General features: G+C 39.4%; 1 protein-coding gene across 1 annotated transcript in view; it reads right to left on the bottom strand.

The window, feature by feature from the left end:
* The window catches only part of SLC10A7 (solute carrier family 10 member 7), a 140,427-nt gene that overhangs the window by 36,013 nt on the left and 91,876 nt on the right, over positions 1 to 12,538 (bottom strand). The window contains exons 6-7 of the mRNA XM_036382930.2: positions 12,218 to 12,253; positions 763 to 846 (exon numbers count right to left, since the gene is read on the bottom strand). Coding sequence (XP_036238823.1) covers positions 763 to 846; positions 12,218 to 12,253 — 120 coding nt within the window. The remainder of the gene's footprint in view (positions 1 to 762; positions 847 to 12,217; positions 12,254 to 12,538) is intronic.

The raw sequence follows: 12,538 nt of genomic DNA, 5'->3' as shown, positions 1-12,538 counted from the left end.
ATATTAACATTTGTGAACAAACAGACACTACAGAGACAAGCATCACAGAAAACCTTACACATGCAATTAGCATTTTTTACATTCAGTGGAAGTTTTCTATCATAAGCCATGGAAAATAAGGCTTTGTGTGAACATATGAACAATGAGTATAAAATTAAATGTTGAATAACTGTTCATTTCACAAATACCTTCCACCCAGTGTAACATAATACAGAAGTAATGTAAAAATACTTTGCAGTTGTGCAACTAAAACCCTTACTGTAAAGCAAAGCCATAAGCAAAATGGCTTGAGCAGCCTTAATTTGATGATTTCTTAACTTGTGACCGCTTAGCCTTTATATGTTTATTAATGTTGAGATTTTAATTCCTGTAATTATTAGTAGATACTACACAGGGAGGAAGGACTTCCTTCAGCCCCAGGCAAAGGGCATGTGACGAAAGGACTGTGTGTAGTATTCTCAAAGCTCATTTGTATGGGGCTGGAATTTCTCACAGCCTGGGCTGCCATTTTTCCCACTTTATGTTCACAAGCTCCCTCCTCTCTCTGCAGCAGCGTGTGTTTGTGGTAGTGAGGGACAGATGCTCAATCTCAACAAAGATCAATGTGGCTCCAGGGAGCACTGGAGCATCTTTTCCCTGATATTAGACTTCACTGTCCTGAGGCTGTTCCTATGTGGCAGCTTATCAGGTTGCCAGTCTGTCTTTAAGATAGCTCTCTTTATCTTGTTTTTTTAAATAAGAATGTATATTTAAAAGACATACCTGTCCAATAATAAGAGGGACTACAACAGTCATAAACAGCTGCGAGAATATGGATGTAAAAGGCACAGAGGAGGATGATCCAAGCTACAAAATAAAGATATACCATTAACATTGCACTTTTTCTTAGTATCTGCAAATTTCATACACAGGTATCACACATTAATATGCATTTTATTTTACACATATAAACTGGGAACTATGTGCACTGGAAGTAGCTGCACATGTTTAATAGTTAAGTCACAATAAAGCATTTGGTGTTCCACAAAACAGAGCTAAACCAATCTCTGATTATTTTATAACTTAGGGTAATATTTCCATCAATATTCATTTAATTGAAAACCTGCTACACATATATGCCAAGTAAATTACATAAGCATTTGTAGGATGATAGTCTAAAGAGACAGGGAGTGAATCCTACTAACTAAACAGTTAGCTTGACTTACTTTACCATTTGTACAAACATCAAACAACAGAAGTCAGTGTAGTTATTTCAATAAATAAATGAAAGTAATGAAATAGTGAAGAAAACATTCACATGTTCTATTTCAGTAATGTCTAAAAAGAGATACACTGGAAGTATAGAACTACTCTTTCGTTAAGACAACTGAACTGACAGTCTTAGTCTTCAAATAGTTGATCTCTCTAACAATAATTGTAAACACTAAAAATATTCTTTTTAAGATGCTGGAAGAAAACAGGAACACACACAGTCAGTGGGATTTTTCAAACCTGCTTCAGAATGTTTAGGAAAATATACAGTATTTTTTACATTCTGACTGGACTTGTTTTAGGCTAGGTAATTGGAAAGTTTCCTTTAATGTAATTTCACACCTCTTTAACAGCAATGGAATACACATTAAGAAACATACACTAAAGAAACTGAATTGTCAGAGCATTGTCAGAGCTCCCATAGACAACCACTTGCTTCACAATGAGGCAAACGACACAACATTAAGGTTTTCATAGATCCACTCTATTTTATATTTTGCACTTCACTTTAAAGGTTCTCAAAATGACAACAGAATACAGAATCTTTTCAGCACCATCTAAATGATGCTGATTTCCTGAAACATTCTTACATACATCTTTCTCATAAATTATACTTTTCACACTTACCTTCCTTTCCAAGCTACCTTCATGACAGACAAGGTGATCATGCAACCTAGTAACTTTCTATAAGCCTGCCTTGAAAAATCAACATATGGCCGTACAAATGGGTTTGGCATAAAACAAGATTCTTCATAAATCTGAAGAACAGAAAAGTTGGAAATTTTATATAGTGAAGTATTTTAATTTATGCAGAAATGTACAAGTGCACTGCTTTTTTGTACCTGTACATTTGTACATGCACCGCTCGGGAAAGGGGTGAACACACCTCTGGGGGATGTCTCTGGCAAGCTGAGCTTTTGGCGTGGGCAAATGGCCTCAGATTTCATATGTCCCTTGCTGAATACACTCTAGGTGGAGAGTCTCAGAGAATCTCAGGAGAGCACACAGGATCTGGCTGTTTCCTATGTGCTACCTGAACTGGCAACATCAGCTAAGACTCAGTGTGACTGCTTAACAAATCACAACATCTCGTCACCATCACCTCCAGCTTTCATGATGTGGGCACATGGGAGGGGACCTGAGGATGATGCCACAGCTGAGAATTTTGGTCTGCAGGTGGGACTAGTGAGCCTAAATTTCCCACAGAGTCAAGAGGGAGAAGTCAAAGCTTGCATAGGAAGATTCAGATCACCCACGAGTACCCAAAGTCTGGCAGTGCAGCCACATTCCCAAGGGACACAGGGCACTCTGAGTGTTTCCCTACAGAGAGCATAGACCTCCAGCATCCCACTCATCATCTCCTTGTTGATTTAATTCTTGTAAGAAGCTTCTGAAATTTTAAAAGGTTCTTAGTTTTTCAAATTGTATTTGGACTTATCGTTATGTGCTGAGGAGCTAAAAGCAATTACTTACTGTGTATTCCAGGAAGCCTTTTCAAGTGAAAGTGAAGATTTTTAAACTTTAAAATCAGCCTGGGCCACAGAGGAGTCAGTCTAAGCAAGCCAGGACACTTGAACAGCTTCACAGAGCTATAACACTTTGGCACTGACTCCTGTGCTTTTCTATAAAAATGTTGATTGGACTTTGCTCACTACTTTTAAGTTTTATGCTCAGTGGATGCATAATCAGTTTCTAAGTCAGGAATGAAAAACTATTCAACAGTATTCAACAGACTGCTGAAAAAGGCATAGTCTTGCCAGCTTTTTAAAATGCTACTTCAAACATAGCATCTTCAAACTGTTGGGAATTTTTAAGCACTTTGTGTATATATAAGGATATGTTCTGCTTTGGATGTGGGGCTTCTGGTATTTGTTTTGCTGTGTTTTTTAGATGTGTTTTTTTAATTACAAACTGAATTAAAGGTGATGTACTGATACTACAACTTCAAACAGACTTCTGAACTTTGTTTCCCTTCTGTATATTTTGACAATAATTTCAGTGGGCTGTTTTTTATCAAAATCTATCTGTTAGATTATGTCTATCAAGTCTTGTATTACCTTACCCTTAAATCTATTTCCTGAGAAAGACACAGAAGATAAGATACAGGCTGAAGAGAAGGCATGAACTTCTCAATCACACAGAAAATAAAGACATTTTAACCCAGACTCTGGACATAAGGTGGCTAACCACAAAGAATCAAAAATACTAAAGAACCCAAGGCTAATGGAAGCATAATTTGACCAGAAGCTTCTCAACATTTGTAGCATGAAAACTCATCAGGCTCACAACTCTAAGTGTCCCATGGACTCTCAGACATTACCTGGGCTCCAGAGTTCCTCTGAACTATCTTTTGGATATGTTTGCCATGCTTGTTTTGAGAAAGAGAAGTGAGAATTGAGGAACAAACACCTGGATATAATGTTAATCAAACCTTCCTGCACACTTACAAAATGCAAATATTCTGTCTGAATGAATAAATAGCATTTTGCTTAGGTTTTAGTTGGATCTAAGTTCTGTGCTCCATTAGCTATCATGACAGGTTTTTTTAAGAACTAACTATCCAGATGATGTGCATTGCACAGAAATTAGCATTAGGCTGATTTTATTAGGTTGAAATTAATAGTAGACTGATTATCTTTGGCTGCCCTCCTTGTTATAATAATCTCTATGCCTAAAAATGAACCTTTCTTCAATGGCAAACAGATGTACTGTAAGGCATAAAACATAATATAATCAAACTCCTGATTTATAGCTGAAAAAACCCCACCCCACCTGATTGGAATGATGTATGGAAGATAAAATGCACCACTTAACGAAAAAGGAATCACAAATTTCATGCCACCATATTGTCCAGTGCTTGTTTAGGAACATTTTTTAAAGTTTGATTTTGTGAAGAGATTGTTACACACCATTCTGGAGAGCAGCATTTCAGTTAAAGGTTTAGTAATAAGCCAGCCCTGCTTTAATGGGCTCACTATTCAAGAAAAGACCCTGAAAGTTCTTGACTGGGGAAAGACACTTTTCACTTAAATAATCTGAGCGATTTCAGCAGGATAACTCAGATAAGCAGAAAGATAATTCCAGGCAAATCTTCCCAAACAATTCTGTCACCATGCAGTACTTCAAACCTGACCTGCAGCATTCTTGCTAATTTAGTCCTAGACCTTTCTTCTCAAGAGACTGCCTGTTTTATAAAAACCCAACAAATAATTTATTTGGTTTCTTTATGAGTTTGTGGTAGAAACACTGGCTTATCCTTAATTAAAAGGCTATATTTAACTGGATGTGGCAAAAAACCAAAGAGTAAAACCCAAACTTCCTTGCATAAAAAACAAGACAATTCTATCTCCCAGCCTAGACTGTCTCCACAAGCCAGACACTCCATTCTCATCTTTCTGGCTGACCAGGCAGGTATCACAGAGGGTGCTCCCACATCTACACTGCCATGGGCTCAGAAGAAACACATCATGCCAGTCCCAGCAAATGACAGCCCAGTGTGACACATGTGCTGCACACACTGTGCCCTCTTTGGAGCAGGCTGTCCTTTGGGGGCAGCTTTTACCCTCTCAGTGCTCTCCTGCAATTAATGCTTCCTCAGCTTGTGTCCTTGTGCTCTTCACACACCAACAACCAGCTTCAGCCTCCCCAGTTGCTGAGCACAGAGGAGGAAGTGAGGCAGGGGTGAAAAGAGGGCAGAACTGATGGGGAGGGGCACTACTGGCTGCTCTTTTACACAAGATATTCAACTTGAAGCTTTTCTTTTCTACATTCTGGTGGAAGGGTCTGGCTACTCTGACACCCCCTTTAAATTTTGCATTCAATGCTGTATTGTCACTGCTTCTGGTTCTCCTCATCCAGCCCAGATCCAGCTGCCTCAGAGGCCTGTCTGGAACACCCCATGCCCCAGTCCCTTTACATCCTGCTGGGATGGCAGGTCCATTACAGAAAGGCCACGGAATGCAAGGCACTTTTGGAAAAGAGGTGGATGGCATCCACTTGAGTGATGAAGGGCAATGAACAAGAGTTAGCAGCTGAACAAAGCCCTCCCTTGCTCTGGACTCCCTCCAGGGCCCTTACCCTGACCCAGTCGTGCCAGCATGTGACAGTACAGCAGAAAAATACCACGTGTCCCTCAGAAACCCAGAAACGGAACTGCTGTGATGGGAACTGCCATGGCAGCAATGGTGCAGAGGCTCTGGGAAGCAGGGAGCACCTGGAAGAGCACTGATGTCCTTCCGTGCCCACAGTGCCCAGCTCCAGATTTCAGGCAGGAGGTGGAAAGAGGTCATTCCTACACAATACCTCAGCAGAGCTGACAGGTCACTGGGTGTCGCGTTCGGCTGTCTGTCTCTGCATCTACAAAATTTTCTGTCTGCCCAACAAAGGTCTGATCTGCAAGCAGTCACAGGCACTCTCTGACCACCCACGGGGCGGTCATGTCTTTTTATACTAATATCTACGTACATAATATTTACCTTTATTTCCCAATGCTTTTCACCCATGTTAGCAAGTGCACCTTCACCATAAACCAATCCCCAAGTGCCAACATCACCACAGGAGATGGAGGACAAGAAGAAGAAAGAAGAAGGACAAGACACGCCCTGATCTCTCCATCTTGTCTCCATAACCCCCCTGTACCAAAAACCTTAAAGTCTATATTTCACCCTCTAAATGTGTCCCTTTTACACCTTTTACTCTAAAGTAATTCTCTTGTCTTCAAACTCTTGTTATTTCTGTGGATGGATCAAAATCAAGCCACCAGACACTTCTGGCAACATTCCAGGATTTTCGAGACCCCCAAGGGTTCTCCTGGCATCTCTGGACATCGGGAACGATGTGCTGAGATCCCACAACTGGGGTGTCCTTCCCAAGCCCCTCTTGACAGGCAGTCACACCCACAGCATTTGGAGACCTTGGTAAGGCACAGAAGCCGTGCAGGAGATGCCAGCTCCCAGCCACTGGCCCCCAGACATTGACTGGTACTGAAATAATCCACCTGGAAAGGGTGGAAGGGAACGGGAGGCATATCATGCAAATTGTCTCTTGCCTCAGAAAGGGGCAAACAGAGATGGCATCCAATGCTTTGGCAGTCATATAGTTTAACAAGGAGATCTTTCACTATTATTCTTAAAAATTAAACTTAAATCCCCCAGTTCTGCTAAATAACTACATATATTTTGCAAATGCTTGCATATTCTATATGCTTGTGTGGCTGTGGGAGTTGATTTGGCACAAATGAAAAAGTATCTATTTGTCTACATATACCCTCCAGTTCTGTTGCCAAATAAAAAAAAAGAATCAAAGTTTCACATTCAGAAGTATGGAAAAACAAAAGCTGACAATCTTGACTTTTTTTTTATTTCCTAGGTTGGGCAATGATATTTCAGGTCTCCCTTGTTAAAGTGATCACAGATGCTTAATCCCCTTTGGGTTCCCCTATGACACATTAAATACCAAGCCAATCCAAACACACCTGTGGATTTTAAAGCCATTTATAGAACTATAAAAATAACCATAGGTATTCTTCATCTGAAATACACCAGAGCTACTCTTCCACTTAACTGTGGTGCAATGATCTGGAGGGTTAATGTACAGAAACAAGATCAAGTTTACAACCCAGAAACACCTAAATGGGAATTAGATTAATACCCTTGGAGATCAGGGACTTAAGGACTTGCATCCAAAACATTCTGCTGCAAACAAGGGCCTGGAAAGGCTGGAAAGACACAGATTAATCAATACAGGGTAGTTAAGAACCATGAATATTCTTTATCCATGAAAAATAAAACTGTGATGTACCAGAAGAAATAAATCAGTCAAGACAGGGGATACTGGAGACGTTGCACAGGCCTGGATAAGCCCTTGTGAAGCAAATTGCACAACTGTGCAGGATTTGTATTGCCTGGGCTGAAGATGGAATTAAAACTGGAGTAGGTGCACAAAACACCTCAGATTAAGGGATTTGTTTTATGAATTCAAAGATTAGAAATGCATGGCTTGTTTAGCTCAGCTGACTGAAGGCTGGCAAAGAGAAAGTCAGAGCCAGAGTGATAAATTTCAGAGAAGTGCTATTCAGATGTATAACACTGACAACAAAGACAAATGGATTACACATCTTTAACCAGCACTTATTGGAAATTGGCTTTCTGTTCATCAGAGACACAAGTTTCTAGCACTGCAAGGGTGGAGAGAGAGCAAAAATCCTTTTAGGTTGGATCATGCTCATTTCTGAGGTGAATTGCAGGAGAAGAGTCAGAGTGAGTCAGGATGGGATTCTCCTGGTAGCCTGGTTCTATGACCCCATTAAAGATGTGTGGGTAACTTCTGCCTATGTTGGAGCAGGCTGTGCACTAGAAAGGCTCCCCTACTTTTACATAGATGAAAATCTCAAGAGCAATGAGATGTAGAAAAACCTATAGTATTTTGTGTGTGAGTCAGGAACAAGGAGGGTCCCTATTATTCTCTGTTATTTGTTCCAATTTAAAAAACAAAGCCATAAAAGGTGCATGTGAAAAAAACAATAAAATTATTAATATTTCACAGCAGTCATTGAAAAGTTCTAGCTAACTGTAAAGAGTTTGGATCAGATCAGAGAATTTTGTTTTCCCAATGATTAAAGAAGAAAGGAAACAGTGAGGTAAATAACCAGGTAGAAATAATGATGCACTTTAAATCTTCCACATGAATGAGTTGATCTGTTAATAGCTAATGCACTGTGCTGCTCCTCCTCCCTTTCCCCCCACTGTAATCAGCCTTTTGTCACATACCAGTGAAATCCATTAGCTGCAACTTCCTTATCAACTTCCAAGGCTTTCCAGCTACTAAGATATTTGCATATTTAACGATTCATTTGACTGGTATCAACTCTCATTTACCAAGTGCTTGAGAAGAAAAACAAGGCATAGTGTGTAAAAGTTCTGTTTAAAAACAAAAAAGTACGGACAGCTCCTTTCAGTAAACAGATTTATCTGAATTAATGGGATTGGAGTAGACTTGGTAAAAAATCTGAGAACTCTCAACAACTTCTGGATCCATAGTTTAATTTAAAGATTCTGAATACAAGTGAAAGCTCTTCAGCATTTAAATCAGCTTCTAATTTCACTCACTTTATTTATTTCACTTTTCTCTGCACTGTTTGCACCAAATTTCCTTCACTTGTCTACTGAATTATTTCAGCAGTGCTACTTTCTAGTACTTATGACATCACCACTACAACACCAACATAAAACCAAAAATTCAGAAATCAAGAACAGGAGCAAGCTGATAAAGCCTTGGAAAGATCATGTTTTGACACAAATGTCATGGTAGTTTTATTAGCAAAGGAGATAACGGGGGAGTAATGCCTGACAGTCACACAGAGGGTTTGCCAAGTGCATCTTTACAAATACACATGAATTTTGTATTGGGTCTTTAACATCCCACATTAACTGTATTGCAGGCATGCTTCTGAAGAATGTGAAGTATATAAAAATGTAAAATACTGACTTATCTCTAACATTTTTGATGGCTTTCAATAGAAGTACATAGATTGACACACTTAGGATTTCTGCTACTTTGATAACTAACCTTGGAGAAAACAAAACTTCTTTTTCTGCTTTAAAAGTGGTCATGATCGATCTGTTACTGTCCGAGTGTGCAAAGTGACAAGAGGGGGATGGAAGCCTCACTCTCTGAATGCTTTGGTACACAGCCTCCTAAGCATTGCTAAGGAGGCATTGCAGAATGCTGCAAAGAAATATCAAACAGCATCACCTCATGCTAACCCTGAAACTGATTTAACTTGCTTTGTTTCTGCTCACCACATATAAGAGCTCCAGTTATATACAGTTCATGGACACTGGCCACTTGTAACATCTTTGCTGGGAATGTGGCATATTAACTGTTAATAACAAGGGTTAACCTGAGGATGATGATGTTGCTGATTAACATATCTGGGAAGAAAGATTCAATAGCTTCTCATCAGGCAAAATGTTAATCAGAGGTATCTGTGACAAAGATATTCTTTATAGAGTTTATAAAGTTTAGCTAAGCATCCTCATACATCCTCAGCCCAGTAATTACAGGCACAGTATTTAAGCCTTCATTAAATTAATCTGAAACTCTTAGAATGTTAATTTTGAGTAAGCTTTGCATCAGAAGTTTCATAGCAGAAATATACTTTTCAGAAATGTAACTGACTTCCTCTTCAACACCATTCACTTAAGATGATAAATTATTTGCATTAAATGCATTATTTATTACAGCTTCAACATGCCTTTATCAATGTTGTTTAGACAATTTATATTTACATTACTGGGCAATTATGAACAAAAAGACAGCTCAGAACATTATATTCTCTGGTGCACACAGGGCAAAATATAAACAATAACTGCTACCTCAGGTTAAGCTATATAACAAAAACAAGCCAATAGACAACAATGCATTTTATTTCTGGCAGCACTAAAGGTATTTTATGCACTGTACACAGGGAGAATAACAAATATGAACATTCAGACTATCATAGCACAACTCGGAGGAAGAGTTAATGCTTACGAGTACCAGATTCGGGAACTAAAATTCATTGATGATGTTGACTTGAAAGGCCCATGAATAGCATTCAGCAGCTCAGCCCACTTATTGTAGAGGTAAATGGAAGATTTATTTTGAAAGTTGAAAATTCTACCCTGTATTAATTAAGCATTAAGGCTAAGTTGCATGACTAAACTGCTGAATGGTTGTTAGAGAAGGAAACCAGGACTTTTCTAGTCCATGTTTCTCACTCCACAGTCCCACATGAAATGATGGAGCTGCAGGTTGTAAGCAAGCACTCAGAAACATATGAACTGTGTGCTTAAATCCACTATGTGCTCATCAGGCCAGAAGCATCAAGGAAACTCAGAGGAAAACCAGAGATGTTCACATCAAAAAAAGGGTTTCAGCAGTCCAAACCACAGACTGTCACAGGACATGGGAACTTGGGTTGTGCACATTCAGCTGTCCTAAATACCTATCACAGGATAAACTGAACCTTCAGAGAAAGGCAGAACTCAGCAAAGTGTGCCGCAGGACTGACCAGAATACTGCTCTTCATCTGTGAAACCCTCAACAAAGACCTCAAGAAGTTTTAAATATTTACATAGCACAAGAGAAGTCCTCAAGTTTTGGGCACTGTGACAAAAACCCACACTTCTTGTAACTCCCTCATCCCCAGACTAGTTTGTTTATCACTCTGATGACAAAACAATTCATGTGTGTATCTTCCTCAAGAAGAACAAGTCCAAGTCATGTTACAAATCACCCAATAATTAATGTGAATTTTACACACTTCTCATACAAATGTTTCAGGGCTGGTAGGAAGAACAGAGACATGATTTGCCTTCCTGTTCTTGTACACATGAAGTTTTACCACCTCTCTGAAAAGTAATAGTGAAAACTGCAATTTATGGAGTAGAATATCTTATCTGCTTATAAAGACACCAAAGAAAAGAACTTTATCTTGCCTGAAAATATATACAGATCTTTCCTTAACATCTCAGTTTCTGCAGAAAATACCCCTTTTGACTATTCAGTGCACCAAACTCAGTGAGGTAAAGCACAGGGAAAGCTGACAGTGAGCAAAAGTAAAATGAGCTGAAGTTTCACTTAGAAACAAGGGCATAGGTCTCTGAATGAATGCCTGTGGAAGAAACAATTTCTACATACAAGAGAGAAGATTGGAAAACAGTGAGGCAGACCATCCTGAATCAACATATTCAGTGCAAGAATAACAAAACATCTGTCTTTTTTGAGAGGAAAGTTATCTTTTTCAACCTACAGTAAGTCTATGGTTCCAGGTGTGCTGAGAAAGCTTTGCTGGTGTGTATCAATATACAGAATATGGTCAAAGCAGTTTGTGTGTAAACACAGCCACATCAGTGAATCACAATTTGTTCTAGTAAAGTAAAACTCTTCCCACACAGTTATTGTGAGGCAGTAGCTGATGTTACAGCCACTCTCACAGTACTATTTATCCCAGTTTATACAGCTATATCTGTATATAGCCCATATGTTGCTTTAGCATCCCTGCTATTAACAGTGCACCCCTTGCATGCCACTTACAAATTGTTTCAGACCGACTTCCCACTTCTTCTCCTTTCCAGTGTGCTGACTTACATACAAAGCCATCAATCAGACAAACACAAAAGAAAGTGTATGTCTTCCTTGAAATTCCTGAAGTGCTTCAGCCCATATTCCCTGCTCTTCACAAAGCCCCAGCCCTCAGCAGCTTGCACCACACCACACCAGCTTGCCAGCAAATCCTCAAGCACCAAGACTTCCCATGTGACCAGGGATTTACCAAACACCACCACCCACCTGCAAAAGCCTCTCCATTGTATGCTAATATCCTTGCCTTTATAAAACATGAAGATAGAGCTTGGTCTCCTCCCTTTCTCTCTACCACGAGCTGCCAGGACCCACGGCCCTCACTGAAGGGTGACAATTGATCTAGCAGGAAGGAAGCAGCATTACATTTAGTGATGCACAGGGGCTCCAGTAATCTGTCTTGTCTCTACCACAAAAATACCCATAGGCTTGGTTGCCCAAGAGCAAGGCTCCTGTTTATCTGAGTAGTGCTTTTCCAGTTCTTCTCATCCACTTCAGATCAGTGCAATCCTGTCCAGCTCCTGCAAGTGAAAGCTCTCCAAGAGCTCTCCTAACCGAGTTATCTCCTTACCTGGCAAGTGTTTGTATTTTACTCAGCCTGACTAACAGCATGTGATTCTACACTTCTGTAAGAGCAGCTTAGGATGAAGTGTAGGTGGTGTTTGCATACACTATGATACATTTTGATGGCCTTCCTGGGAGGCAGCTCATTTCAAATATTGACCAGAAAAATCTTCTTCATTATTTATGCGTTGTGAAAACCATCCAAACTTGGATCTTAAACTTAATGTCTAATAGGTGCAAGACTACCCAGTAAAAGACATATTAATATCATGATACTTACAAAAAGCAAAAGCAGAAGTGGAGTTATAACAATGCCCTGGAAGAAACAAACAAAAACAGTCTGTTAGTCAGGGAAGCAGAAAAATCTTTACTTTTTTAGCTTAGTACGTGGAAATACACAAACATCATTTAACACCATAGAAATTAGGTAACAAGCTCAACTTTGCTCTTCACTGAGCATGTTCTTTAATATTCATGCAGCAATCATTTTAAAAACTACACTCAGTACCAAGTACTTTTTACCTTTTTGCATCTAAGTCCCTCTGTTCTAAAATATACCGATATATATTCTGAGATACAGAATATGGATCATTTATTAAAA

This window comes from Molothrus ater, chromosome 4 (genome assembly GCF_012460135.2).
Source record: "Molothrus ater isolate BHLD 08-10-18 breed brown headed cowbird chromosome 4, BPBGC_Mater_1.1, whole genome shotgun sequence".
NCBI lineage: Eukaryota > Metazoa > Chordata > Aves > Passeriformes > Icteridae > Molothrus > Molothrus ater.
This window is presented reverse-complemented; position numbering and strand designations above follow the sequence as displayed.